We start from the raw sequence: 22,831 nt of genomic DNA, 5'->3' as shown, positions 1-22,831 counted from the left end.
GCAGCCTCACCAGTGCAGAGGCACAACCACTGCCCTGGCCCTGCTGCCACACTGGTACTGATACAGGCCAGGATGCTGGGGGCTTCCTGGACACAAGCTGCTTGTGTTCAGTCAGCACCTCCAGGTCCTTTCCCATGTGCAGTTCCCAGCCACTCCTCCCAAAGCCTGAAGCGTTCTATGAGGTTGTCATGACCCAAGTTCAGGCCCTGACACTTTACCTTGTTGACCCTCATCCCACTGGCCACAGCCTGCTGCTCCAGCCTGTCCAGATCAGCCCTGTCCTCCACCAGGTCAACGCTCCCACCCACCTTGGTGTCATCTACAAGGCAACATTGTCACAACTGATTTTTATCAGCGAGTTGTGGAGTGAGAGGCTGTGTCCTGTCAGGCACCTCCTGCGTGTGCAGAGAGCCCCAACAAAGCTGTGTCACAGAATCAGACCAGCTTGGGTTGGAAGGGACCTTAAAGCTCATCCAGCTCCAGCCCCTGCCACAGGCAGGAACCCCTTCCACTAGAGCAGCTTGCTCCAAGCCCCTGTGTCCAACCTGGCCTTGAACACTGCCAGGGATGGGGCAGCCACAGCTTCTCTGGGCACCCTGTGCCAGCGCCTCAGCACCCTCACAGGGAAGAGCTTCTGCCTAAGAGCTCATCTCAGTCTCCCCTCTGGCAGGTTAAAGCCATTCCCCTTGGCCTGTCCCTACATCCCTTGTCCCAAGCCCCTCTCCAGCTTTCCTGCAGCCCCTTCAGGCACTGGAGCTGCTCTCAGGTCTCCCCTTCAGGAGCCTTCTCTTCTCCAGGCTGCCCCAGCCCAGCTCTCTGAGCCTGGCTCCAGAGCAGAGCTGCTCCAGCCCTCGCAGCATCTCCAAGGCCTCCTCTGGCCTCGCTCCAGCAGCTCCACGTCCCTCTTGTGCTGCTGCCCCGGGGCTGGATCAGGGCTGCGGGGGGAGGGAGTGTCTCCCCCCACTCCCGGTCTCGGGAAGCACCAGCACGCTCACCCCCCCCCCCCCCCGCGCATGCGCCTCCCGCAAACTTGCTGACTCATATACTGCGCACGCGCCCGGACCGTGCCCTCCTCCTCCAATCAGAGGGTGCGAAGCGCATGCGGCCGGCACGTCACTTCCTGTGTGGCGGCGCGCGGGGGGCGGCCCTTCCTGCCCGCGCTGTCCCTCCTCCTCCTCCTCCTCCGCCGCCGCGGCCCCCCCCTTCCCCCCCCGTCCCCCCCCCCCCCTCCGCCCCCTCGCCCAGCGCAGCGGCAAGATGGCGGCGGGCGGCGGCGCGGGGGCCGCGGCAGAGCCCGGCTGGGAGGTGGCGGTGCGGCCGCTGCTCTCCGCCTCGTACTCGGCCTTCGAGATGAAGGAGCTCCCGCAGCTGCTCGCCTCGGTTATCGAGAGGTGAGGGCTCACCTGTGCCGCGCAGAGTGGGGGCGGCCCGGGCCCTGCCTCCCCTCTCAGCGGCTTCCCCTCAGGGCGGGAGGTTCCTCGGGGGTCGCGCTGAGGGAAGCGGGGCTCAGAGCGGGTGCCGCCGGCGCTGGCTGACGGGCGGCCCGGCCCGGCTCGGCTCGGCGTTGGGCAGCGGCGGCTGCCGGTGCCAGAACGGGAGCCCCGAGCAGTGTCCGGCGAGTCACTCACGCCCAGCCCGCTGCCGGTTTCCTGGGGACTGGGAGGCTCTCGGGGTGGTGCCCTTGGGACCTAATAAGCGGGGATGATGATGCACGCCCGGCCACGGCCACAGCGGCTCTGACAAGTCACCCCGCGGAGAGGCTTCGGGACGGCTCTGCTGTTCGTGCCTTTGTCCAAGGGGGATGTCAGGCTGTGCCGTGAAAGCTGTTGTCTCCCTTGACCTGGCGACATGTCCTGGGGGGGACATGCGGTGGCACCGGCTTCCTTTGGGTTCCTACCCATGGGGCACTGCCCGCCTTTTAAAGAGAAATAAAGCTGAAGCACATCGAGCCTGCCTTTGCTAACAGCAAAGTTAGACCCGGAGCAGGAGTGTTTAGTTTAGCTTACAGCTGATTGTATGACCTAAAGCACTAGGTGTGAATGCCACAGCGTTGTGCTCAGAGATATAGCCCTGACCACACGAAGTTGTTAGGAAACACAAGCTAAACACTGCACTGAGGAAGGTAATGAAGTAAAGCTTTGTGGTGTTGTGCTCGGTGTGGAATGGCTGATGTACGATCGGTGTCAGTGTGCTGTGCAGGTCATATGCTAGTAGTCACCTAGAATCTGCTCAATATTGATGTGATTTGGGCAGTGCTGAGGCTGGCCTTTTAATCTGCTGTTTTCGGGGGGGTGGTTTAGTCTGGAGCAGAGAAGGCTCAGTGGGGACCTTATTGCTCTCTTCCAAACCACTTGATTCTATGATTCTGTGATTTAGGGACCATTTCAGATTCGCTTTTCCTTGTGGAGCTCCGCTGTCAGTGTGCCTAAAGGTCATTATTGGAGTGTCAGCAGTTGCAGAACACACAGGAACACTGAAGTGGATTCACTTGACTGTCGGGAGAGGTCTGTTTCCTCTCCTAGTGACAGCGAAGGTCTCACTTTCCACTTGGAACACGAGTGTGTTGCCTTTAAGTAGCGTTGCTCTGAGGCTTGGAGTCGTGTGCCTGATGCTCGCTGTGATTCAGAACCGGCAGGAGTTAACATGAGCACAAGTCTCTTATTTCGTGCCTTGATATAAGATGTGGCAAATCACAGAGGGGGAAGAAACCTCCAGCTTGTTGTGTTTGGAGCCATGCTCTTCCGTGCTGAACAAATCATCTATCTTTAGATTTCTAATCTAAAATATGTTATCTGGTGGAGTTATTTTTGGAAGCTGGTTGTTGGCTCTTGCAGCGAGACTGTTGGTTGACACCATCTGCAGAGTGGCTGGATTTCCTCTCAAATAAACGTGGTGTGATGACAGCAAAATCCTAGGATCATGAAGGGACCTCTGGAGATCATCCAGTCCTGCCTCCTGCCAAGGCAGGGCCACCCAGAGTAGGGCACATAGGAACGCATCCAGGCAGGTTTGGGATGGCTCCAGAGAGGGAGACTCCACAGCCCCCCTGGGCAGCCTGTGCCAGGGCTCTGCCACCCTCAATGGAAAGATGTTCTTGCTCATGTTGAGGTGAAACTTGCTGTGGTTTAGTTTGTGGCCATTGCTCCTCATCCTGTCACTGGGCACCACTGGAAAGAGTCTGGTGCTGACACCTGCCTTAAAAGCATTAACATAGTTCTTTCCGTAATAAACTAGTAAACTCATTTGTTTGAACAAGTCTTATAGTTCATTTTGAAGTTTAAGCATCACTGAGTTCCTGGAGTTCCCTTAGCAGGTATGTTCAGGAATTGATAGACTTTGGCCTCTGGTTTGACATAACTGATAGAAACGGTGGCTTAGAAAGATGCAGCTGAAGTGAATGTGGTTTACAAAGCCTGTGGGGGTGCAGTGAGGCTGGTTTGCAGGGAAGGGTTTTCCACAGGGGAGAACTCCTGCACCTGCTGCTGTGTCTTCAGGAGGAAGAGGTTGTTCTTGTGCCTGCTGCCTTACATAAAGGCTCTATTTTGGGCCTGTTGGGGATTTGGAAGCAGAACTGAGGCAGGAGGTGGTTGTTGCTGACGGGTTATATTTGATATTGACACAGAGGCTTCTCGTTTAGCGTGAGTAATGAGCTTCCCTGGGAAGCAGAAGTTAGTTAAGCAATAAATAGCAATACAGTAGCCTAAAGTTGTTGTTAAATCTCACTATAGATGCAGTATAACACTAGCACATCACAGATTAAGCTGTTATCTCTCACTTATGTTTATTCTCAAGGACTTGATGGTTCGTTGACAGGTGCCTTCCGCTTTTCACCACCATAACAGATCCAAGCCTCTTCTTGCCCAATCCAGATGGAATTCCCAACCTTGTTCTGTTTTTTTACACCTTGTGGGTGTTGTGCCTTGAACTGCTTGACCTGTATGGTAGAGCAGTTGTTGAGGAGCTGCCAGCTGTTGTTCCCAATTTGTTCTATTTGTTCTATTAATATTGTTGTATACATCTGGCTGCTGCTGATTTATAGTTGGCATAAAGAGGTAGGTGAGCAAAATCGGTGTCTGAATATAAGAACACAAACATTTTTGCACATGCAGTCTCTGGGCTCGTTGTTCCCAATTTGTTCTATTAATATATGTTGTATACATCTGGCTGCTGCTGATTTATAGTTGGCATAAAGAGGTAGGTGAGCAAAATCGGTGTCTGAATATAAGAACACAAACATTTTTGCACATTCAGTCTCTGGGCTCGTTGCCCATCCATGTGCTTTGGGCAGGAGGTGGAGAGGTGAAGCCTGGTGAGCAAGATGTTGGAACTCGGTCATGTTATGCTGCTGATCTTCATGCAAAGCCTCTCTTAACGGCTGCTTTTCTATTTCAGCTTTTTAGGTAGGCTGTGTAGGGTCCAGGGAAGGACAACGGAGCTGGTGAAGGGCCTGGAGCACAAGTGTGATGGGGAACGGCTGAGGGACCTGGGAGGGGGTTAATGGTGGCCTTGGCAGTGTTGGAACAGATGGACTTGATGGTCTTAAAAGTCTTTTCCAACCTGGTTGATTCTAACCAGGAAATCAAAGCTACAAAGCTGATGAGTATTTCTCCTTGCTCATTTTTTTCTGGAGAAATGATAAATTCTGAAGTTTCTTCTGTTTCAGCCACATCTTCCATTGTGACTGGAAACGATGACTTGGGATAGAAAAAAGGGAAGGCAACTGGGAATGGTGTGCTGTTTTCTCCCTCCCACCCCACCAAAGCTGGCACCATCATGTGCTGCTGGACCAAGGATTTGTTCTACTGTGATCTGCAGCAGTGCTGCTCACTGACTAGCTTTAGACATCCTGGGTTTAGCTGGGTATTTAGCTGATGCCCTCTGCTCCCCACCTCCCCTCCAGAAATCATCACTGTCACCAGAGGTGAAGAGGCCTCTGTTTAAAGAGGTAAAGTTGACTTGGGCAGTGAAGTTGAGTCGTATAATCTGTTCTTCCACCTTGCCCATGGAATGAAAAGGGGAAATAAAGCGGTTTAAGTATGTAATAGGCAGATACCCACATTCATAGTTGTCTCACAGGAAGCATTAAGGGGAGAACCAGCTATGCAAGCAGAGCTTAGTTTCTGTTCTTGGCGTGGTTGTCCTCAGGTTTCTGTGCAGATGGGCTGTGGTGTGACACTGCAGCAGCTTTTGATGTGCCATGTCTTGCCTGTGTATCAATGTTCCCCGTGGCCAGCACGCCTCATGGAGGAACCTCAGAGACGTGATTTTCAGCGTGTTGATGTGTGTTTTGCTTGGCGGCGTTCACTTTTGGTTTGAGTTGGTGTTGACTTTTCGGTCACTGAGCTGTGTGTTGGTCTGTGTGTGGGGCAGGGTGCTGTGGGTCTCTGAAATGCCAAGTCTCTGCCCACGAGGCTGATTGCGGGGGGTGCATTTTTCTCTTCTGTGCGTTACCTTCGCAAGTCGTTACTCCCCGGTCTGTCACAGAGGCTGCCTTGTTTGTTTGTTAGTATGCAGTTGCCTGTTTTGATCCTTCTGTTTTGTGGAATTGCACCAACTCCAGTTGACTCCGTGCCTTAACAGAAAGGGAATGCCAGTGCTCTGCTCCTGGCAAATCCTGCTGAGCGTTACAGAACAAACAGGCCAAACTTTATGGGCAGCTGGGTTTAGAATAACTTAAAGATGAATGGTCAACTGGGAGAGCCATAGTTAAAGGGGCTGAGCTGTTGATGGTGCATCATAGAATCCCAGACTGGTTTGGGTTGGAAGGGAACTTAAAGCTTGTCCAGTTCTAACCACTGCCATGGGCAGGGACCCCTTCCACTAGAGCAGCTTGCTCCAAGCCCCTGTGTCCAACCTGGCCTTGAACACTGCCAGGGATGGGGCAGCCACAGCTTCTCTGGGCACCCTGTGCCAGCGCCTCAGCACCCTCACAGGGAAGAGCTTCTGCCTAAGAGCTCATCTCAGTCTCCCTGTAAATCCACAAAGGAGGAACATTTGTAGTTTTGGAATGACGTCCTTACATTTCCTGTGTGGATAGCGATGCTGATGCCATCATCCGTGTGCTGCTGGAGGACTCAGCCCTGAGAACATGAGAGATGGGACCCAGAACTTTGATTTGGAGAGCATGTGTGATTTTGACAATCTTGTCAGCATATCCTGAGCGTGGTGTGGTGCTGCTGTCATACTGTGTGCAATTGACACATCTCCTTTTCTCCTGTTGCAGTGAATCTGAAATCCTGCACCACGACAAACAATATGAGCCTTTTTACTCCTCCTTTGTTGCACTTTCTACACATTACATCACTACTGTGTGCGGTCTAAGTAAGTGTTCCCTCTCCTTTGCTTCTCTTGCTCTTGTGTTATGACTGGGGTGTAGAAAAAGTAAACTGGAACTGCTGTCCTTTGTCTCCAGCCCTCTTTAAAGACAGAGGGGATGAGGCCAGCGCTGCTGGCTTCTGTACTGGCACAGTGTCAACTCAGATGGAAAGGGAAACTTGTCAATAGGAGGATTTGGCCACCAAATACTGGACAGTGCTGAGTTTTTGTTGCTTGTTCATTGGCCTGATTTCATTTAGGGAAAATAACTTTGAATCAAATGAAGTGTATAAATCAATTTTCAGGATTTTTAGATTATTCTTTAGCAATTATTTTAGTATGTTGGAATTAATGATCAAAACTCTGTGACTCAAAATTATTTCCTATTATTTTGGCTGATAGAATTTGGCAATTTCAGCAAAAAGAGTGGTTTAGGTCAACTTATTTTATGTTCTTCAGTGCTTCTGCCAGTATTAAGTGATGTTGCTGGGGAAGCCATTTCATCTATATTACCTTGTCTGGCTTATCTCTGCTTCACTGACATTTCTTGGGTTACCTTTTAATGAGATTGTATTTATAATTGCATCTGTGTGTTCGGCACAGTAGCTTGTGAGTGCATCCATGTTGCACCTCACTCTGTTTTACTGATAGCACTAAGAACACATTTCTCTGAATGAGTTTAAAACTTGTCCTGAGTACAAATATCTCCTTTTTTCAGTACCTAGAAACCAATTGCAGTCGGTGGCAGCTGCTTGTAAAGTCCTCATTGAATTCTCACTGCTTCGCCTTGAGAACCCAGATGAAGCATGTGCTGTGTCACAGGTGAGAGCTGATTTTGCCTGCTAGAGTGTTAAAATGGGTTTTGGCCTCTTAATTCCAAAGTATAATGTTGCATAAGGCAAAGTTAATGAAGGTGTGCTGCTTCAGCAGAGTGCTGAGTCTTACCTCTGCATCCTTCACTCAATTTCAAGCTGAAATAAAGGGAACCTGAAGCCTTGGTTAATTCTTGCATTTTTCTGTGGTCTGGTTTAGTTTTGTGTAATAACCTGGAACAAAACAGTGGAATTCTTAAAGATGGATTCTTTCCCCAGTTGTATTTCAGTCATTCTGGGAAAGCTGAAATCTATTTCAAAGAGGAAAGGCATGCGAGAAGCCTTCACATAATTTCACTTGTGATAGGGACATAATGTCACTTCCTTCAAGCCTTAGTTTGTCACAGGAAAGTGCCTTTCCAGATGCTTTTCCCTAACATGCACGTGGGACAATGTTAATGACCTGAATTACCTGCAATTAGGGGTAATACCACTACTACCATGTCTTTGGTATGAGATCAGAGTGGGTTTGGAACGTTGCAGTAGCTGCACTAGCTGAGGGTACAGTACTCTTAATGCGGTTGCTTAGAATAAATGCTGTTGAGGAATAATTGGAATCAAGAGAGTTTAAGTTGTACTTGATGCCTTTTTCTTTGTAGAAACACCTCATTCTGTTGATAAAGGGGCTGTGTACGGGCTGCAGCCGCCTGGATCGAACTGAAATCATTACCTTCACAGCAATGATGAAGTCAGCCAAGCTGCCTCAGACTGTTAAAACCCTCTCTGATGGTAAGGGTTTATATCACTTGAAGCACTTGAGTTAGGCATAGAAAATACTGCAGGTTTGAGGTATGAAATGGTGCTTTGCTGTTTGCCCTGCAGTAGAGGACCAGAAGGAGCTGGCCTCCCCGGTGAGCCCAGAACTGAGACAGAAAGAAGTGCAGATGAACTTCCTCAATCAGTTGACATCAGTTTTCAACCCTAGAGTCTCGTCGTCACCATCTATCACACCAGAAACACAGGTAAACAGCCAACCCTAGAATAGGGTTGAACCTTAGCATTAGTAACATTGGTGCAGGAAAGGGCAGAGAGCAATCAGTGGTAGATTTTAGTACACATGTGTAAAGAAAACCTTTCTTAAGTATGTAAATCCTACTTGCATGTTGACAAGTGGCGAACAACACAATAGTAGTTTTGTTGCTTCATTGACCCTAATGTTCAGTGATATTTGTAGCTCTTTTGAGTTCTGCTGCTGCTGCACCTTGCTCCTGTGTAGATACTTGCTGCAATACCATGTATTTTTAATGCTCCCATAATGGTTTTAGGTGGAAGGAGAGAATGAGGATCAAGCTTCCACAGATCAGACCTCTGCAGCAAAGACAAAAAGCATATTCATTGCTCAGAACGTGGCCAGCCTGCAAGAACTTGGTGAGAGTCAGCTTTTTAGGATCTGGGAAGGGATGAAAGAGGAAATGTCTCTCCAGTGTTACATCCTACTGCTCTGAATGGGAAAGATCTGAAGGTTTTACTCATTTGCGTGCTGAAGGAGGTTGTGGCTGTGATGTAGTTTTCTTCATTGCAGAGGAGATGAGCTCGGTATATTTATATGCAGTCACTGGGTTTTGCAGGGTAAATAAGGTGGACCATATAAAATAGCTTATGGGATGGATTATTGAGGAATTGTGAATTAGGACCTGGTATGTCACATAACGTACACAGAGCTTTGTGACACCCGTTACGAGTGTGGCTGAAAACTTCACCTGGTTTATGTGTTGTAAATTAGGCTTTATCCTGTTACCTCATCTGTGATGGTATTTTCTCACCACAAAGAATAATTAAGTCAATTACTGGTGACCATTAGATCTGTTCTTAGAAGCATTTTCACAGATCAGTAAAAATAACACTTCTGGGGTTTTTTTTTGGTAGGTGGCTCTGAAAAACTGCTGAGAGTGTGCCTGAACCTCCCCTACTTCTTGCGCTACATCAATCGGTTTCAGGATGCAGTGTCAGCCAACTCATTCTTCATTATGCCAGCCACAGTGGCAGATGCCACTGCTGTTCGGAATGGGTAAGTGTCTGTCCCTGCTCTCCTCTGGTGGATGCTGGGTACACTGTGAGAGAAAATAACTGTGCTGGCCATGCAGCATCATAAGTGCTGCTCCTGTGAGGTCTCAAATGTCCAGCAGGACCAGGGCAGTGATTGTCCCCCTGCACTAGGCACTGGTGAGGCTGCACTTCAAATCCTGTGTTCAGTTCTTTTCCCCTCGCTAGAAGAGAGGCATTGAGGTGCTGGAGCAGGGCCAGAGAAGGGCAACGGAGCTGGTGCAGGGCCTGCAGCACAAGTGTGATGGGGAAGGGCTGAGGGACCTGGGGGGTTCAGTGTGGAGAAGAGAAGGCTCAGGGGGGACCTGGTCGCTGCCTACAAGTGCCTGACAGGAGGATGGAGCCAGGAGGGGCTGGGCTCTGCTCCCAAGGAACAAGGGATGGGACAAGAGGAAACGGCCTCAAGCTGCACCAGGGCAGGTTTAGATGGAGCTGAGGAACAATTCCTGCCCCAGAGGGTGCTCAGGCATTGGAACAGGCTGCCCAGGGCAGGGCTGCAGTCACCATCCCTGCAAGTGTTCGCACCCAGTGGAGACGAGGTCCTCAGTGCCATGGGTTAGTGGTGGCCTTGGCAGTGCTGGGGTGAGGGTTGGACTGGATGAGCTTAAAGGGCTTTTCCAACCCAGTTAACTCTTATGATTTAATGTGTACATTGCATTGCTGAACCTTAGCATGTGTCGTTACTGTAGATTTCATTCGCTGGTAATAGATGTGACCATGGCACTGGATACTCTGTCTCTGCCTGTACTGGAGCCCCTGACACCCACACGTCTCCAAGATGTGACTGTTCTTGCTCTCAGCTGTCTCTATGCAGGTGAATGGATTTCCTGTATTTTCTCTGGAGCTTTAAGTCACTCTTGCTTTTGTTCTGCATTGTTCCCTGCACATTGGAGGCTCAGCCTACAAGAACCTTTATTTCTCCTGAATTTGAAAGCTGTGCAGCATACTGTGCACTGTGGTGACTGGGTTCAGATGGAAATTGTTATAGTAGCACTGAAATTCTGGTGTATTATGCAAATGTTCTTGTCAATATCTGTGACAAACACCGACTCAACGTTCTCTTAATAGCCTGTGATTTCTGCTCTTTTAATGTTCAGAGCATGATGTATTTTTGCAGTGCTTATGGCTTTAGCTTACTTGGTTATATCTCCCAAATCAACCATGTTTCCCAGGAGTGGTTTCATACACCATCATCCTGAGTGCTTGGTTGAAATGAGTAACATTTTAAAGAGATATGGGAGTAGAGTAGGAAGATTGCCTTAAAAATGGCATTGAATTCCATGGTAAAACATCTTTAATTGTTCTCGTGTGTTTCTGTAGGGTAAAACTTTACTCCTCTGAGGGTAGTTCAGAAGGATCTTCAATCTGTCAGCTGTAATATGGAGTATTCCCTGCTCCATCAGGTCTATGGGCATGTTTGAGACTGCTTGGTTTAATATGCAAAGTAGGAACATTGACTCCTAAGTCTGGCTCTTAGTAAGAATGTGACCTCTTGTTTTGAATCAGGTGTGAGTGTGGCCACTTGTATGGCCATCCTGCACGTGGGTAGCACTCAGCAGGTACGAACGGGGTCAACAAGTTCCAAAGAAGAAGATTATGAAAATGATGCTGCTACTATTGTACAGAAATGTGTAAGTAGATGAAAGAGTATGATTATTGTTTCATTCTTAGCAAGCGAAGTGCAGAGTTTGTATTCCTTTGGACTGCAATACATAGCTGTTATTTCTAGGCATTAGACTTGCTGATAAAAGAAGTAGTGAGGTGGTGGCTAATTGTAGAGGGAAAATACAATTGTATTTGGAGCTTAACTTAAAATATTACCATTGCTTTGGATTTATTTGCAGCTTGAAATCTATGAAATGATTGGACAAGCCATCAGCAACTCACGCCGTGCAGGGGGTGAGGTAAGATTTCTGTCTTGGGAAGCTCTTTCAGTGGTTTTGTGCATGTATATTTTGGCATTTGGATTGACACTATTTTGTCTTTTTTGATGCCTTTTTCCTCCCCTTCCCCCTTCATTTTTGGCACGATAGCATTATCAGAACTTCCAGCTGCTTGGGGCTTGGTGTTTGCTAAACAGCCTCTTCCTCATCTTGAACCTCAGCCCCACGGCCTTGGCTGATAAGGGAAAGGAGAAAGATCCATTGGCTGCTCTTCGTGTCAGAGACATTATTGCTCGCACTAAGGAGGGCGTTGGGTCTCCCAAGCTAGGACCTGGGAAAGGGTATGTAAATACCTCTCTGAAGTCGTCACTGTCCATGTGCCTAGCCATGCCCAGCAAGCAGGTACCATGGAGTCTTCTTGGTTTCTGAAGTTGTATCCCCAGTTGTAATTCAAGGGAATCAATTCTTGATTCTTGGGAAAAAGCCACTGTCTTCTTCAGTTTAGCAAAGTAGTCAGTACACTCAATATATTCCTCTCCCTCCCTTTGAAATTAGAATCATAGAATCCCAGACTGGTTTTGGTTGGAAGGGACCTTCAAGCTTGTCCAGTTCCAAAACCCTGCCATGGGCAGGGACACCTTCCACTACAGCAGTTTGCTCCAAGCCCCGTCCAACCTGGCCTTGAACGCTGCCAGGGATGGAGCAGCCACAGCTTCTCTGGGCATCCTTTTCTAATACCTTCATAGGAAGAATTTTTTCCTAATGTAATCTAAATCTATTCTCTTTCATTTGAAACCATTCCCCCTTGACCTATCACTACATGTCTTTGTAAAAAGGATTTCTTGTAGGCCCTTAAGGTATTGAAAGGCCTCAATAAGGTTTGTTTCCTTTATGTTTCTGTAGGCATCAAGGGTTTGGTGTTCTGTCTGTGGTGCTGGCAAATCATGCTATCAAATTGCTGTCATCACTCTTTCAAGATCTGCAAGTGGAGGCATTGCACAAGGTACGTAGGTAACATATACATTCTTGTGGAACATTTTGCCTTCTCCACTGAAACACACTTTAAATTCTCTTCTCACTGCCATCCTCCAGGGCTGGGAGAGCGATGGGCCACCAGCAGTGCTGGATATCATGGCTCAAAGCACGTCGATCCAGAGGATTCAGCGGCTGATAGATTCTGTACCACTCACTAACTTGCTGCTGACTTTGCTGTCTACTTCCTACAGAAAGGTAGGAACCGGCTGGAGAGCTTCTGTGGCTGGGGCACTCCTACTAGGTGCCATCCACATGGAAAAAACTCACTTTACAAGCTGTGGCTGTGCTAAGAACTTAGAATTCTTCTTTCAGAAGCTGTCAACTGGAGCCTCTCTCTTTTTTCAGAGATGTAAAGTTGACAGACTTGTTCTAGTCAATTTTTTTTCTGTAAGCTCAGTGGTATTTGTAAGTTTAGGAGGGGGTGAAAAGGCTGCATTCAAAACAGATGCTTTATGTTAGAGCTGTTACTTGAAGTGTTGCTTACAAGCTTGGCATAGATTATTTGTTTTCCACCATCCCATGATATTTTTAATACAACTTCAGGGGAAGAAGCCTTGAAAACCTGTTCATAACTTAGTTGAGACAAATTTGCTAGAAGAAAATGAAGATGTGTTAGGAATTTACTGTTGTTTTCAAATTCTTATGATTCATCCTAAAATTAATTGCTCTGTTATTCTCCCAAGGCTTGTGTCTTGCAGCGTCAGAGGAAGGGCTCCATGAGCAGTGATGCAAGTGCCTCCACTGATTCTAATACTTACTACGAGGATGATTTTAGCAGCACTGAGGAGGACAGCAGCCAAGGTAATAGCAGCAAGCAACTCAAGGCAGGATTTTAAACCGTCTTTCAGATTGAGTGGAAACCTGGCTGTTGCCTTCTTGGGCTGGAATGACATTTAGTGCTGAGAATGTGAACCAATTTGTAAGAGCTGTTTGGCAGAGGCAACGCTGACTGTGCTTTTTGGTGTAAACGAAAGGCTGAGTGCCTGGGATTTGGCAGTATTTGCTTGAGTGGAAATAACTTCTTGTAAGCTCTTGTTGGACTCATGTAAAAGTGCTTAGCCTTGTGATTTGGGAAGGAAAAATGAAGGTAGCAGATGCCTTAAACTGAAACTCTTTTCTAAGCTGAGTAGTTTTCATAAGGTATGTAACATTGCTTATAACATTATGCTTTTGTTTTTCCTGCCTCCTGTGTTAGATGAGGACAGCGAACCAATCCTTGGGCAATGGTTTGAGGAGACAATCTCTCCAAGCAAAGAGAAGGTGGCCCCACCACCCCCTCCTCCACCACCCCCTTTGGAGAGCTCCCCTAGAGTGAAAAGCCCAAACAAACAGAGTGCTGGAGAGAATGGGAACATCCTGGCCAGCCGCAAAGATCCAGAGTTGGTACGAGATGGTCTTGAGGCTTAGTGAAATAACTGCTGTGCTGTAGTGTTGTTGCCTTGTCAGTGGCTGGGTATGTTGACAGGGAAGATAAATGTGAGGTATTTTAAGTGCATTGCTGATGGAGAATCAATGACTGTCTTGCCTTTGAAGAAAGATATTTCCTCTCCTCTTCTGTAAGGTGGAATAGTATTCGTTACTGCAAGGGAAGCAAAGCCTTGAAGATAGTATCTATTTGGGTTACAGAGACAGAGGGAAAATGAGGGCAGAAATATAAGCAAAATGACTTGCTGATAGAATGCTTTTAGTCCAACTCCATGAGGGAAAGACAAAAATAGATACTGCAGTGGAGGAGAGCCTTACAACCTTGTCAAAATCTGTCATTAGTCCTGATACAGATACAGGACATTGATTGCAGTGAGCTGGCTGTCAGTGAGTAAACCTGTACTCTGGGGTGGAGTTAGGGGACTTGATCTGTTTTGCTGGTGGTTTAGTTTTGGTTTAAGGTTGCTTCTATGGTGTGTTTCTCCTTTCTTTCCAGTTTTTGAGCCTAGCTTCAAACATTCTGAACTTCATCACTTCTTCTATGCTGAACTCCAGGAACAACTTCATTCGCAACTACCTGAGTGTGTCTCTTTCGGAGCAACACATGGCTACACTGGCCAGCATCATCAAAGAGGTGGATAAGGATGGGCTAAAGGGTGAGTGAGCAGAGCTTCTGTGTTAGAGAGCACAGACTGTAGGAGCTAGAGGTGTGTGTTTTCTTAGTTTCATGTGGAAATTTGAAATGTAAGAGCACCAACAGTAAATGGCTTGCTCCCTGTCTTACAGGCACATCTGATGAGGAGTTTGCTGCTGCCCTGTATCACTTCAACCATTCCTTGGTGACCTCTGATCTTCAGTCCCCTGCTTTGCAGGTAAGTGTGATTGCATATATATAAATAAAAGGAAGAAGTGTTGGTGTCTGTTACTCTCTCTACACAGATTTTCCACACCTGGATTAGTGTGCTGATGATTCCATTTAGCCCTAGAGTATATTCTTTTGCAAACAGAACTTGGAATATTTTGGCTCCTTTGAGTTGAATGACCTTTGCAGTCATCCAGTCCAAAACATCCTGCAGAGTGTAAACTTAACATCCAGAGTTCACATTAATCCGCTGAACTTTGAAGCTGATGAAAGCTGAAAAGGCAATGAGTTTGTATATTTTGCTTCGGAGAGTTGCCTCTATCCATGCATTTATCAAGAGGGATTCCTGCAGATTTGCTTTGCTGTCAGGACTGATGCCAAAAGGCTTTGGAATTCTCTCAGGAGAGAATCAAATTAATCCTTTTGCTTTCATGTGTTGACTTCGTAGCCTCTAGGTTTATTTGCTAGGTCATGGGCTGACCTGACTTAATACTTTAAGTAGAAGTATAAATCTGCTTGCAATCAGTGAATTCAATCCCTATACTTTTTGTTGACTACTGTACATTTTCTACCATATTTAAAATTCTTTGTTGGTTTGTGGTTTTTGTTTTAAAGCAGTTGCACTTCTCAGAAATCTGCCTTTTTACTATATTTGACTGGTCACAGCAATGCTGCTTCTTTTCAAAGAGGTCGTCTTCTGAATTCTTAGATACTGAACATAGTAGAAGAAACAGTCTTGCAATGATACTGCAGGAAATGAGTAGAGCTCATTAATGCTATTTTTTATGCATTGGTGTTAAAGTTGCAAGGTTATTGTGGTTTAGGGGGCACAGTGACAGCATTGAGTGTCCCTTGGTAGCTGTGCCATGTGTTGGAGATACGAAAGGGATTGCTGTGTGAACCCCTGTGAGTTCCAAGGGCCCTGCTGTTTGTTCACATCGTGCTTTTAAAGCATCAGACAGGACTTGCCTCTACTCAACAAGTCTGTTTTGTTCCAGAATACACTTCTCCAGCAGCTGGGAGTTGCTCCTTTTTCGGAGGGCCCGTGGCCTCTTTACATCCACCCTCAGAGTTTGTCGGTGCTCTCGCGACTGCTCCTTATTTGGCAGCATAAAGCCACTGCCCAGGGAGATCCTGATGTTCCAGAATGCCTTAAAGTCTGGGAAAGGTGAGATAATTTTATGTTGAGCTGAAAGTCACCTCTTCAATCTCTTATTTTCTATCAAGGGAAAATTCTCTGGGACCAGCATAACCAGTGTGTGTGTTCTCTGAGTGGGGATGGTATGTGATGCTGGGAGGAGCAGAGGGTCTGTCTGTGTATTGCTGAAGTCCTTCACTTAGAGCGTAGGAAGTGAAACCTAGGATCAGGATTTAAGTGGGTAGAGCCTGAACCCTGGTTTTAAAAAGGGAATGTCTCATTTCAGCAGGTTTCTGGTAAGTTCTGTTATGATGGTGCCAGGGTCTTTCCTTTCTGCCATAGTGTGTAAGTCTCTGCTAGGGTTTAGCTGACTTAAAGTGAGCAGTCTTTCCTGTGGGAACGGGTTTGCATTTCTCTTTCTTCTTTTGAATGGGTGTTCATGTTTTCCATCAAATTTAGGTTTTGATGTTTGCAGCGTCTCATTCCAATGCTTCATGTAATGATAATCAGTGAAATTGCCAGTGTTAGAATAAGCAGAAAAGGGAACTGATGAAAATGTTTCTCTAACCTACAGTTAAGAAGGATCTAAGCCAAGAGAAAAGTGAACTTCATAAACTTCCTCTCCTGTTGTCAGGTTTGTGGGCACACTGAAGCAGAATGCCTTGCAGGGGACTCTTCCCAGTGACACAGAAGATCTGAATGTTGAACATCTCCAGTTGCTGCTGCTTATTTTTCACAATTTCTCTGAGAGGGGCCGCAGATCCATTGTGATGCTCTGTATCCAAACAATTGTGGAGCTGACAGCGAACATGGATACCCAGCAATCTTCTGTCCCACTTCTCGTGGCACGTCTCCTCTTGGTGTTTGACTACCTGCTCCATCAGTATTCTAAGGCCCCTGTGTACCTCTTTGAACAGGTAGGATTTGATGTCATGTCCTGGCTATTTAATTGGTCACCCAGCAGAAATGTGTAACAGGCAGTTACCTGGTGTGTTCTGGTCTCTTCATGGCCTTTAGGGACTAAATTGGGTTCAATGTTGTTACCAGCCTTTGGAATTATAATGTGTGATTAAACTACAGTTGCAGCAGGTTCTGTTTGAGTGTGAATTCGTGGTGTAACTCCTGTCCTAATGAATCCTGGTAAGGGTAGGATCAATGCCCCATCTTATCTTTCAAAATCTTGAGTATTTGGGTATTGTGGAAAACCTTGTACACCATGTCCTTGCTTTAACTTTTCACTGTTGAGGTTTTGGTCACTGTTGTCATTAATGGCATGCTGGTGTTTTGTGTATGGCTTTTCCACTTGGTAGAAGCTTGACCATTGATTTTAGCTGTTCAGTCCAGAATAAAAATCATCAGAGAGGACAAGAGGTGGTGGGTTTTAACTTAAACAGGGGAAGTTCAGGTTAGATATAAGGCAGAAGCTCTTTCCTGAGAGGGTGGTGAGGCACTGGAACAGGTTGCCAAAGGAGTGGTAAATGCTTCGTCCCTGTCAGTGCTCAAGGCCAGGTTGGACACAGGGCCTTGGAGCAAGCTGCTCTAATGCAAGGTGTTCCTGCTCGTGGCAGGGGATTGGAACCGGATGATCTTAAGGTCCTTTCCAACCCAAACCATTCTAGGAGATGGGGTCTAGAGCTTCCCTTGGAAGCTGGGAATGATTATGTCTTACCAACAGGGATGTGGTGTTGGTGATTGTATTTCGCCCCCATCCCTAATGACAAAGATGCCATGGGTGTTTTTTTGTCTGTGTTTTTGAACTTAGGTACAATACAATTTGCTGACTCCACCCATTGGGTGGGTGAGTGGATCCCAGGAGAGCAGCAGGCGAACATCAGTCCCACTCTATCACGGGTTTAAAGAAGTGGAAGAAAACTGGACCAAACACTGTTCATCAGGTAAGAAAGAAAACATAAGGAATTTTTGATAGCCAGATTTGCTTTTACAAATAAAGGAGTGCCCTGGTGCAGCTTTTCCCACTTCTAATGGGTATAGCTATGTAATGCATGCAAAAATGCAAGAAAAGTTGTATTAAATAAAATTATTGTCATCTAGGACTATGCTACAAGTAACTGAAAATAAATATGGATTTATTGTACCAGGATTGTAGGAGTAGGAAGACCTTGGTTGCATGTACCATAGGTTACAGCACATATAGCATGCTATGAAGCCAGCTTAGTAGAATCTGGTAGTAGCCTTAATGTGAAAGATGGTGGAGATAGAGGAGAGAGTATAACACAATACTGCCTGATTAAAACCATCACTTTGAACATTATTTTCTGTCCTCATGCTCCAGATGCAGCTCCACAGCCCAGGTTCTACTGCATCCTATCTCTAGAAGCTTCTGAAGACGATCTGAACCGTCTGGATAGCATGGTATGGGAATCTCTGTTTTAAAGACCTTTCTGTGAGCCTTTATGGGCCGTGAAGATTTGATGAGTGCCAGAAGAAAAGAGAAAGAAAGGAAAGAAGGAAGGAGCTGATGAATCAGAGACACCAGAAGTTTTTTCACTAAGTGGAGAAAGGAGTAGTGGCTGGATAGGATAATATGGGTTTTCTTTATGCACCTAATTTCAGGGAAATCAATGTGCAAAATCTATGAAGACGTGTTGGACTGCTTGTAGTAGTGTTTGTGATTCAAATGTGTATGCTATAATAGAGCCCTATCATCTCCATGCTGATTTTTCAGTGCTGCTGAAGCATCTGCAACAAAGACACATGGCATTAGAATTATTTTCCCATAATTCAGTTCCATGTTTTTCCTGGGTTTTGTTTCCTCAGTAAATTTGTTGCCATCGAGGTTATGGCCTTGCTTCATACATGCTCCCTTATAACCAGTTCATTGGTATTCTGACTGGGGAGAGAGATTCCTAACGGAGCTAGCTTCCTGAAGTTTTCTTTTCATAGCTTTGGTTTGTGGGTGTTTTGATCACTTGAGAGCCTGGCTGTGTATAAACACAGAGCTGTGCAATTTGCAAAGCAAGGATGCTGACGCATCATCTCTTGCAGGTTTGTGAGGTTCTTTTCTCTCGGACTACAAAGTATGATGAGCTTTACACAGCCCTGACTTCCTTACTTGCTGCTGGGTCACAGTTTGATACACTCAGGAGGAAAGAGAACAAAAACGTCACTGCACTGGTAAGACTATTGCTGTAACATTGTTTGTTTTCAAACTATCGAGCAAAGTGTTTAGCCAAAGTGTTTTGGACAGTGGTTGGAGTAATGAGGAACTTAAAAATCCCCTAGCTAAAGGTAGTGTGCAGGTAGGATAAAGGTAGTATGTATGGTGGTGGTACATCTTACACAACTCAAAACATGTTTTAGACTTTCTCTGTGTCCTGGTAATGCCAGGAGGTCTGGCTAGAATATGATGAAGCAGAGAAAAAAAGATTATATAATCTTTCATTTTTCTTTTCTCCTCTTTGTTGCATAATTTCGTAGAATGGTTTGGGTTGGAAAGCTCGTCTGTTTCCAACCCCCTGCCATGGGCAGGGATGCCTCACACTAGACCGTGTCACCCAAGGCTCTGTCCAACCTGACCTTGAACACTGCCAGGGATGGAGCATTTACCACTTCTCTGGGCAACCCATTCCAGTGCCTCACCACCCTCATAGTAAAGAGCTTCTTCCCTATATCTAACCTGAACTTCTCCTGTTTAAGTTTAAACCCATTCCCCCTTATCCTGTATGACACAAACTCAACTCTGGTATGTGTTCATCTCATGTGGCACATCTACAGGAGTCTGGAGTCTTTGAGGGCATCATTTCAATAGCTGTAATGGTAGAAACTGCAATCTTTCTTCCCTAATTCGTCCAACTGTTGCTTCTGTTTAGGAAGCCTGTGCACTTCAGTACTACTTCTTGATACTGTGGAGGATATTAGGGATTTTGCCTCCATCCAAAACCTACATGAATCAGTTAGCCACGAACACACCAGAGATGAGTGAATGTGATATTTTACACACGCTGCGCTGGTCTTCCCGACTGCGAATCACGTCTTACGTCACATGGATCAAGGTACAGCTCATCTTTATAGGGGTGTTTTGGGATGTTGTTGACAGTAGGAATGTCAGTGTCTTGTTTTTTCCGTGCTGACTGCGTGTGGGATTCGTTACATGGGTGCGATGGTGAGAAATGGGGACTTGTGGCCATGGTCTCTAAGGCTTTCTAGCCTGGTTATTGTTGGAGTGGTTAATTATAGAGCACTTCTGAAGTGTGATGGGTCTATTTTTGGCATCTGTAGGATCACCTTACCAAGCAGGGCATGAAAGCTGACCATGCTGCTTCTCTGATTGAAATGGCCTCCAGCAAGTGCAGCTCAGTGAAGTATGATGTGGAGATAGCAGAGGAATACTTTGCTCGACAGGTAAAGGTGGTGTGAATGCAATTGTGTGTACGGAGCCTCTGGTTTTGTGGGATGAGTTGCACTTACTGTTCCATCCCTTTGTATTTTAAGATCTCTTCTTTCTGTGGTGTTGACTGCACGACTATTCTCCAACTGCACGAAGTTCCCAGTTTACAGTCCATTTACACCCTTGATGCTGCAATTTCCAAGATTCAGGTTTCTCTAGATGAGCACTTTTCCAAGCTAGCTGCAGAGACTGATCCACACAAGTCTTCAGAGATAACCAAGAACCTCCTCCCTGCTACGCTGCAGCTTATTGACACTTATGCTACGTTTACCAGGTATGCTCTTAGGATCACTAATAGTGATCTTGTGTGCATGGGGCTTTCTTTGCATTTGGTTTGTTGTTTTCTTAGAGTTAGATGCCTTTTTATTTTATAGTCCCATATAATTACTCTTAACTTAGGTCCTCTAGAGTGTTCATTGTTTTAAAAGAAGAATTAAAAGTAGCTCCTCAAGCCAAGTTATTGTTTCTAAGCATACCCTTCTTGTCTGATCTTTTAAGGCTTGCTTGCAAAGCCAAAGATGAAACCTTCTCTTACCACTCTCTAGTATAGTGCCACTTAAGGTTATTTCAATATTGAGACTGTCAGACCATCAAGAAAGAGAGGGGGCTTAATTCTTACATTAAAAGTCTGAAGTCTTCCAAGCTCTCATTAGAACCTAGGTAGAAGAAAGCAAAAGTAAATGAGCTTTTTCTTTTGAGTGGGCACTTGACCTGGTGAGTAGCTTAAAGAAGATAAAAGCCCAGAACTCCCTTAATGGTGAACTAAGAACACAAAGCGTGGGGCAGAACTCAGGAGTTTGCTTTATCTGTCACTGTATTGACACATTTAGTTCTGAAATGCAGAGCTGATCCTGAAATGAATCCTTTCCATCCTGAATGCAGATCTTACCTGCTACGGAGCCTCTCTGAAGAGGGCTCCACTGAGAACAAGCCCTCTGAGGAGAAGCTACGAGGTTATGCTGCTGTCCTGGCCATTGGATCCAGCCGTTGCAAGTCCAATACTCTAGGTGAGAGTACTGGGTGGTTCAGATTTCCTCCTCTGTGTAGGTAAAGCTTTGTACAGTGCTGCAGACATTCAGCTTCAAAGCTGTATGCTGGCTAACATGTTCTCAACCATGTTCAGAAGAGTGCATTATCCTGTCAGCAGCAAACTGGGAAGCTTTTTCCTTTAATATCCCAACAACTGAAAAAGTTGGGCAAACCTTGGAAGAGTAACTATCCTGTGGGCTTATCTGGATTATTGAAACGCTTTTGTAACCATGTTGGTGCTCTGGTGGGAAGGGGAATTATGAAATACTGATATGTTGAAGACTGCTGCAAATGAGTATTTTTGCTATGTTTGCTGTTATTTTAATGAAGTAGAAGAAGCTGGGACGCTCTTGCAAGCTTAGGGATAATTTTGACTTGTCAAAAGCATAAAACAGTAGAATTACACCTCAGTTTAGCTCCAGCTGTGTCTTGAATAATGATCTAGTTTAAATAGTGTTGCAGAAGCATTCCAGTTGTCAACAGGACCCATGAAATGACTCGGTGATTACGATTCTGTATTAACTGCAGGTCCAACACTTGTTCAGAACCTGCCATCAGCTGTGCAGACTTTATGTGAATCATGGAACAACATTCATACAAATGAGTTTCCAAACATTGGCTCGTGGGTGAGTCCAGCTTTGTGGATGGATCTGGTTTGATCCTAACTCAGTAAATCCCTGGGAATGGTGGGCAGGGTGTCCTTCTGTTATCAGATGTTCTGATGTTTGTGTGTGTCTCCATCCTTAGCGCAACGCCTTTGCAAATGACACAATCCCAGCAGAAAGCTACATCAGTGCAGTTCAGGCTGCTCACCTCGGTACTCTCTGCAGCCAAAGTCTACCTCTTGCAGCTTCCCTAAAGCACACCCTTCTCTCCCTGGTCAGGCTCACTGGGGATCTCATTGTGTAAGTGGTGCTTTTTAGATGACATTCTTGCTGTATCTGTCTGTCTGCTCCTGGGAATGTCTGTGTTCATCAGGCCCTTCAGGTGCAATGCTTAATGAACTGGTGTTGTGTTTGGGACTAAGTCTTTAATGGAGTTACTCTTCGTTTACTAGAAGTATCATTTATTTAAAATTCAATGGATGAAAGACAGCCTTTCTGTCTTGATTTGCTATCTCTAGGAGTCAAACTCCCTGAGAGAAACCTTTAATACAGATTTCCAAATAGGAACTTGAAGAAACTGGGGTATAAACTGAGACAATTTGGGTCTAACAAATTCATTTGTGTTTGGTTATCGTTCACTTGTGTGATGTTTTCAAAGCACAAAGAAAATACGAAATGAAAGGATTTATTTCCAAGGACTTACTGTTAAGATACTCTGAAACAGAAAAATAGTTGTTGGTGCTGCAGATGAGTCCAAAGCCATAGGAAGTGTTGAGTGAATGCCTAGGAAAACATTGTACCTGTTCATATGCAGAAGAAATGTGTAGTTTTCTAAGTGAGGACTGTGTGTTTATCCCACCTTTCTAAAAAGGGTTTTATCTCTGACTTCCCTCTAGACTTGTGCCTTACTTGTGTAACTTCTCATGTATGCAATAAGGACGTTCTGTGATACATCATGCAGAGAATTAACTTGATTGCTCTTTCTTTTCAAGCTGGTCAGATGATTTGAACCCACCACAGGTGATTCATTCCCTCTTGCCCCTCCTTTTGGAGACCAGCACAGAGAGTGTGGCAGAAATAAGCAGCAACTCCCTAGAAAGGATCTTGGGCCCTGCAGAATCTGATGAATTCCTGGCACGAGTTTATGAGAAATTGATCACAGGATGCTATAACATATTGGCCCATCACTCTGATCCAAACAGGTAACGGGCTGGGT

At 45.9% G+C, this 22,831-nt stretch overlaps 1 protein-coding gene across 5 annotated transcripts in view; it reads left to right on the top strand.

Moving 5' to 3' along the window:
• The first annotated feature begins 1,226 nt into the window (after positions 1 to 1,226).
• Positions 1,227 to 22,831, top strand: part of UBR4 (ubiquitin protein ligase E3 component n-recognin 4) — an 80,642-nt gene continuing 59,037 nt past the window's right edge. For 4 of the 5 annotated variants that reach the window (XM_061479411.1, XM_061479410.1, XM_061479409.1 and 1 more), the window contains exons 1-29: positions 1,227 to 1,391; positions 6,224 to 6,321; positions 7,034 to 7,137; positions 7,787 to 7,916; positions 8,010 to 8,149; positions 8,453 to 8,555; positions 9,054 to 9,195; positions 9,920 to 10,044; positions 10,737 to 10,861; positions 11,075 to 11,134; positions 11,264 to 11,454; positions 12,017 to 12,116; positions 12,206 to 12,343; positions 12,832 to 12,949; positions 13,344 to 13,531; positions 14,070 to 14,229; positions 14,360 to 14,445; positions 15,434 to 15,603; positions 16,208 to 16,490; positions 17,336 to 17,468; positions 17,867 to 17,946; positions 18,580 to 18,708; positions 19,404 to 19,586; positions 19,813 to 19,935; positions 20,026 to 20,255; positions 20,864 to 20,988; positions 21,539 to 21,636; positions 21,758 to 21,915; positions 22,608 to 22,817. In XM_061479411.1, coding sequence (XP_061335395.1) covers positions 1,258 to 1,391; positions 6,224 to 6,321; positions 7,034 to 7,137; positions 7,787 to 7,916; positions 8,010 to 8,149; positions 8,453 to 8,555; positions 9,054 to 9,195; positions 9,920 to 10,044; positions 10,737 to 10,861; positions 11,075 to 11,134; positions 11,264 to 11,454; positions 12,017 to 12,116; positions 12,206 to 12,343; positions 12,832 to 12,949; positions 13,344 to 13,531; positions 14,070 to 14,229; positions 14,360 to 14,445; positions 15,434 to 15,603; positions 16,208 to 16,490; positions 17,336 to 17,468; positions 17,867 to 17,946; positions 18,580 to 18,708; positions 19,404 to 19,586; positions 19,813 to 19,935; positions 20,026 to 20,255; positions 20,864 to 20,988; positions 21,539 to 21,636; positions 21,758 to 21,915; positions 22,608 to 22,817 — 4,064 coding nt within the window. In that variant the 5' untranslated portion in view covers positions 1,227 to 1,257. The remainder of the gene's footprint in view (positions 1,392 to 6,223; positions 6,322 to 7,033; positions 7,138 to 7,786; positions 7,917 to 8,009; positions 8,150 to 8,452; positions 8,556 to 9,053; positions 9,196 to 9,919; positions 10,045 to 10,736; positions 10,862 to 11,074; positions 11,135 to 11,263; positions 11,455 to 12,016; positions 12,117 to 12,205; positions 12,344 to 12,831; positions 12,950 to 13,343; positions 13,532 to 14,069; positions 14,230 to 14,359; positions 14,446 to 15,433; positions 15,604 to 16,207; positions 16,491 to 17,335; positions 17,469 to 17,866; positions 17,947 to 18,579; positions 18,709 to 19,403; positions 19,587 to 19,812; positions 19,936 to 20,025; positions 20,256 to 20,863; positions 20,989 to 21,538; positions 21,637 to 21,757; positions 21,916 to 22,607; positions 22,818 to 22,831) is intronic. The other variant, XM_061479412.1, reaches the window with a different exon arrangement.

This window comes from Pezoporus flaviventris, unplaced genomic scaffold (genome assembly GCF_033815535.1).
Source record: "Pezoporus flaviventris isolate CSIRO_AGI_PZ_B2104156 unplaced genomic scaffold, CSIRO_AGI_Pfla_v1 ptg000148l, whole genome shotgun sequence".
Lineage (NCBI taxonomy): Eukaryota > Metazoa > Chordata > Aves > Psittaciformes > Psittacidae > Pezoporus > Pezoporus flaviventris.
The sequence above is the reverse complement of the archived record's forward strand: the minus strand, read 5'-3'. Positions and strand labels throughout refer to the sequence as shown.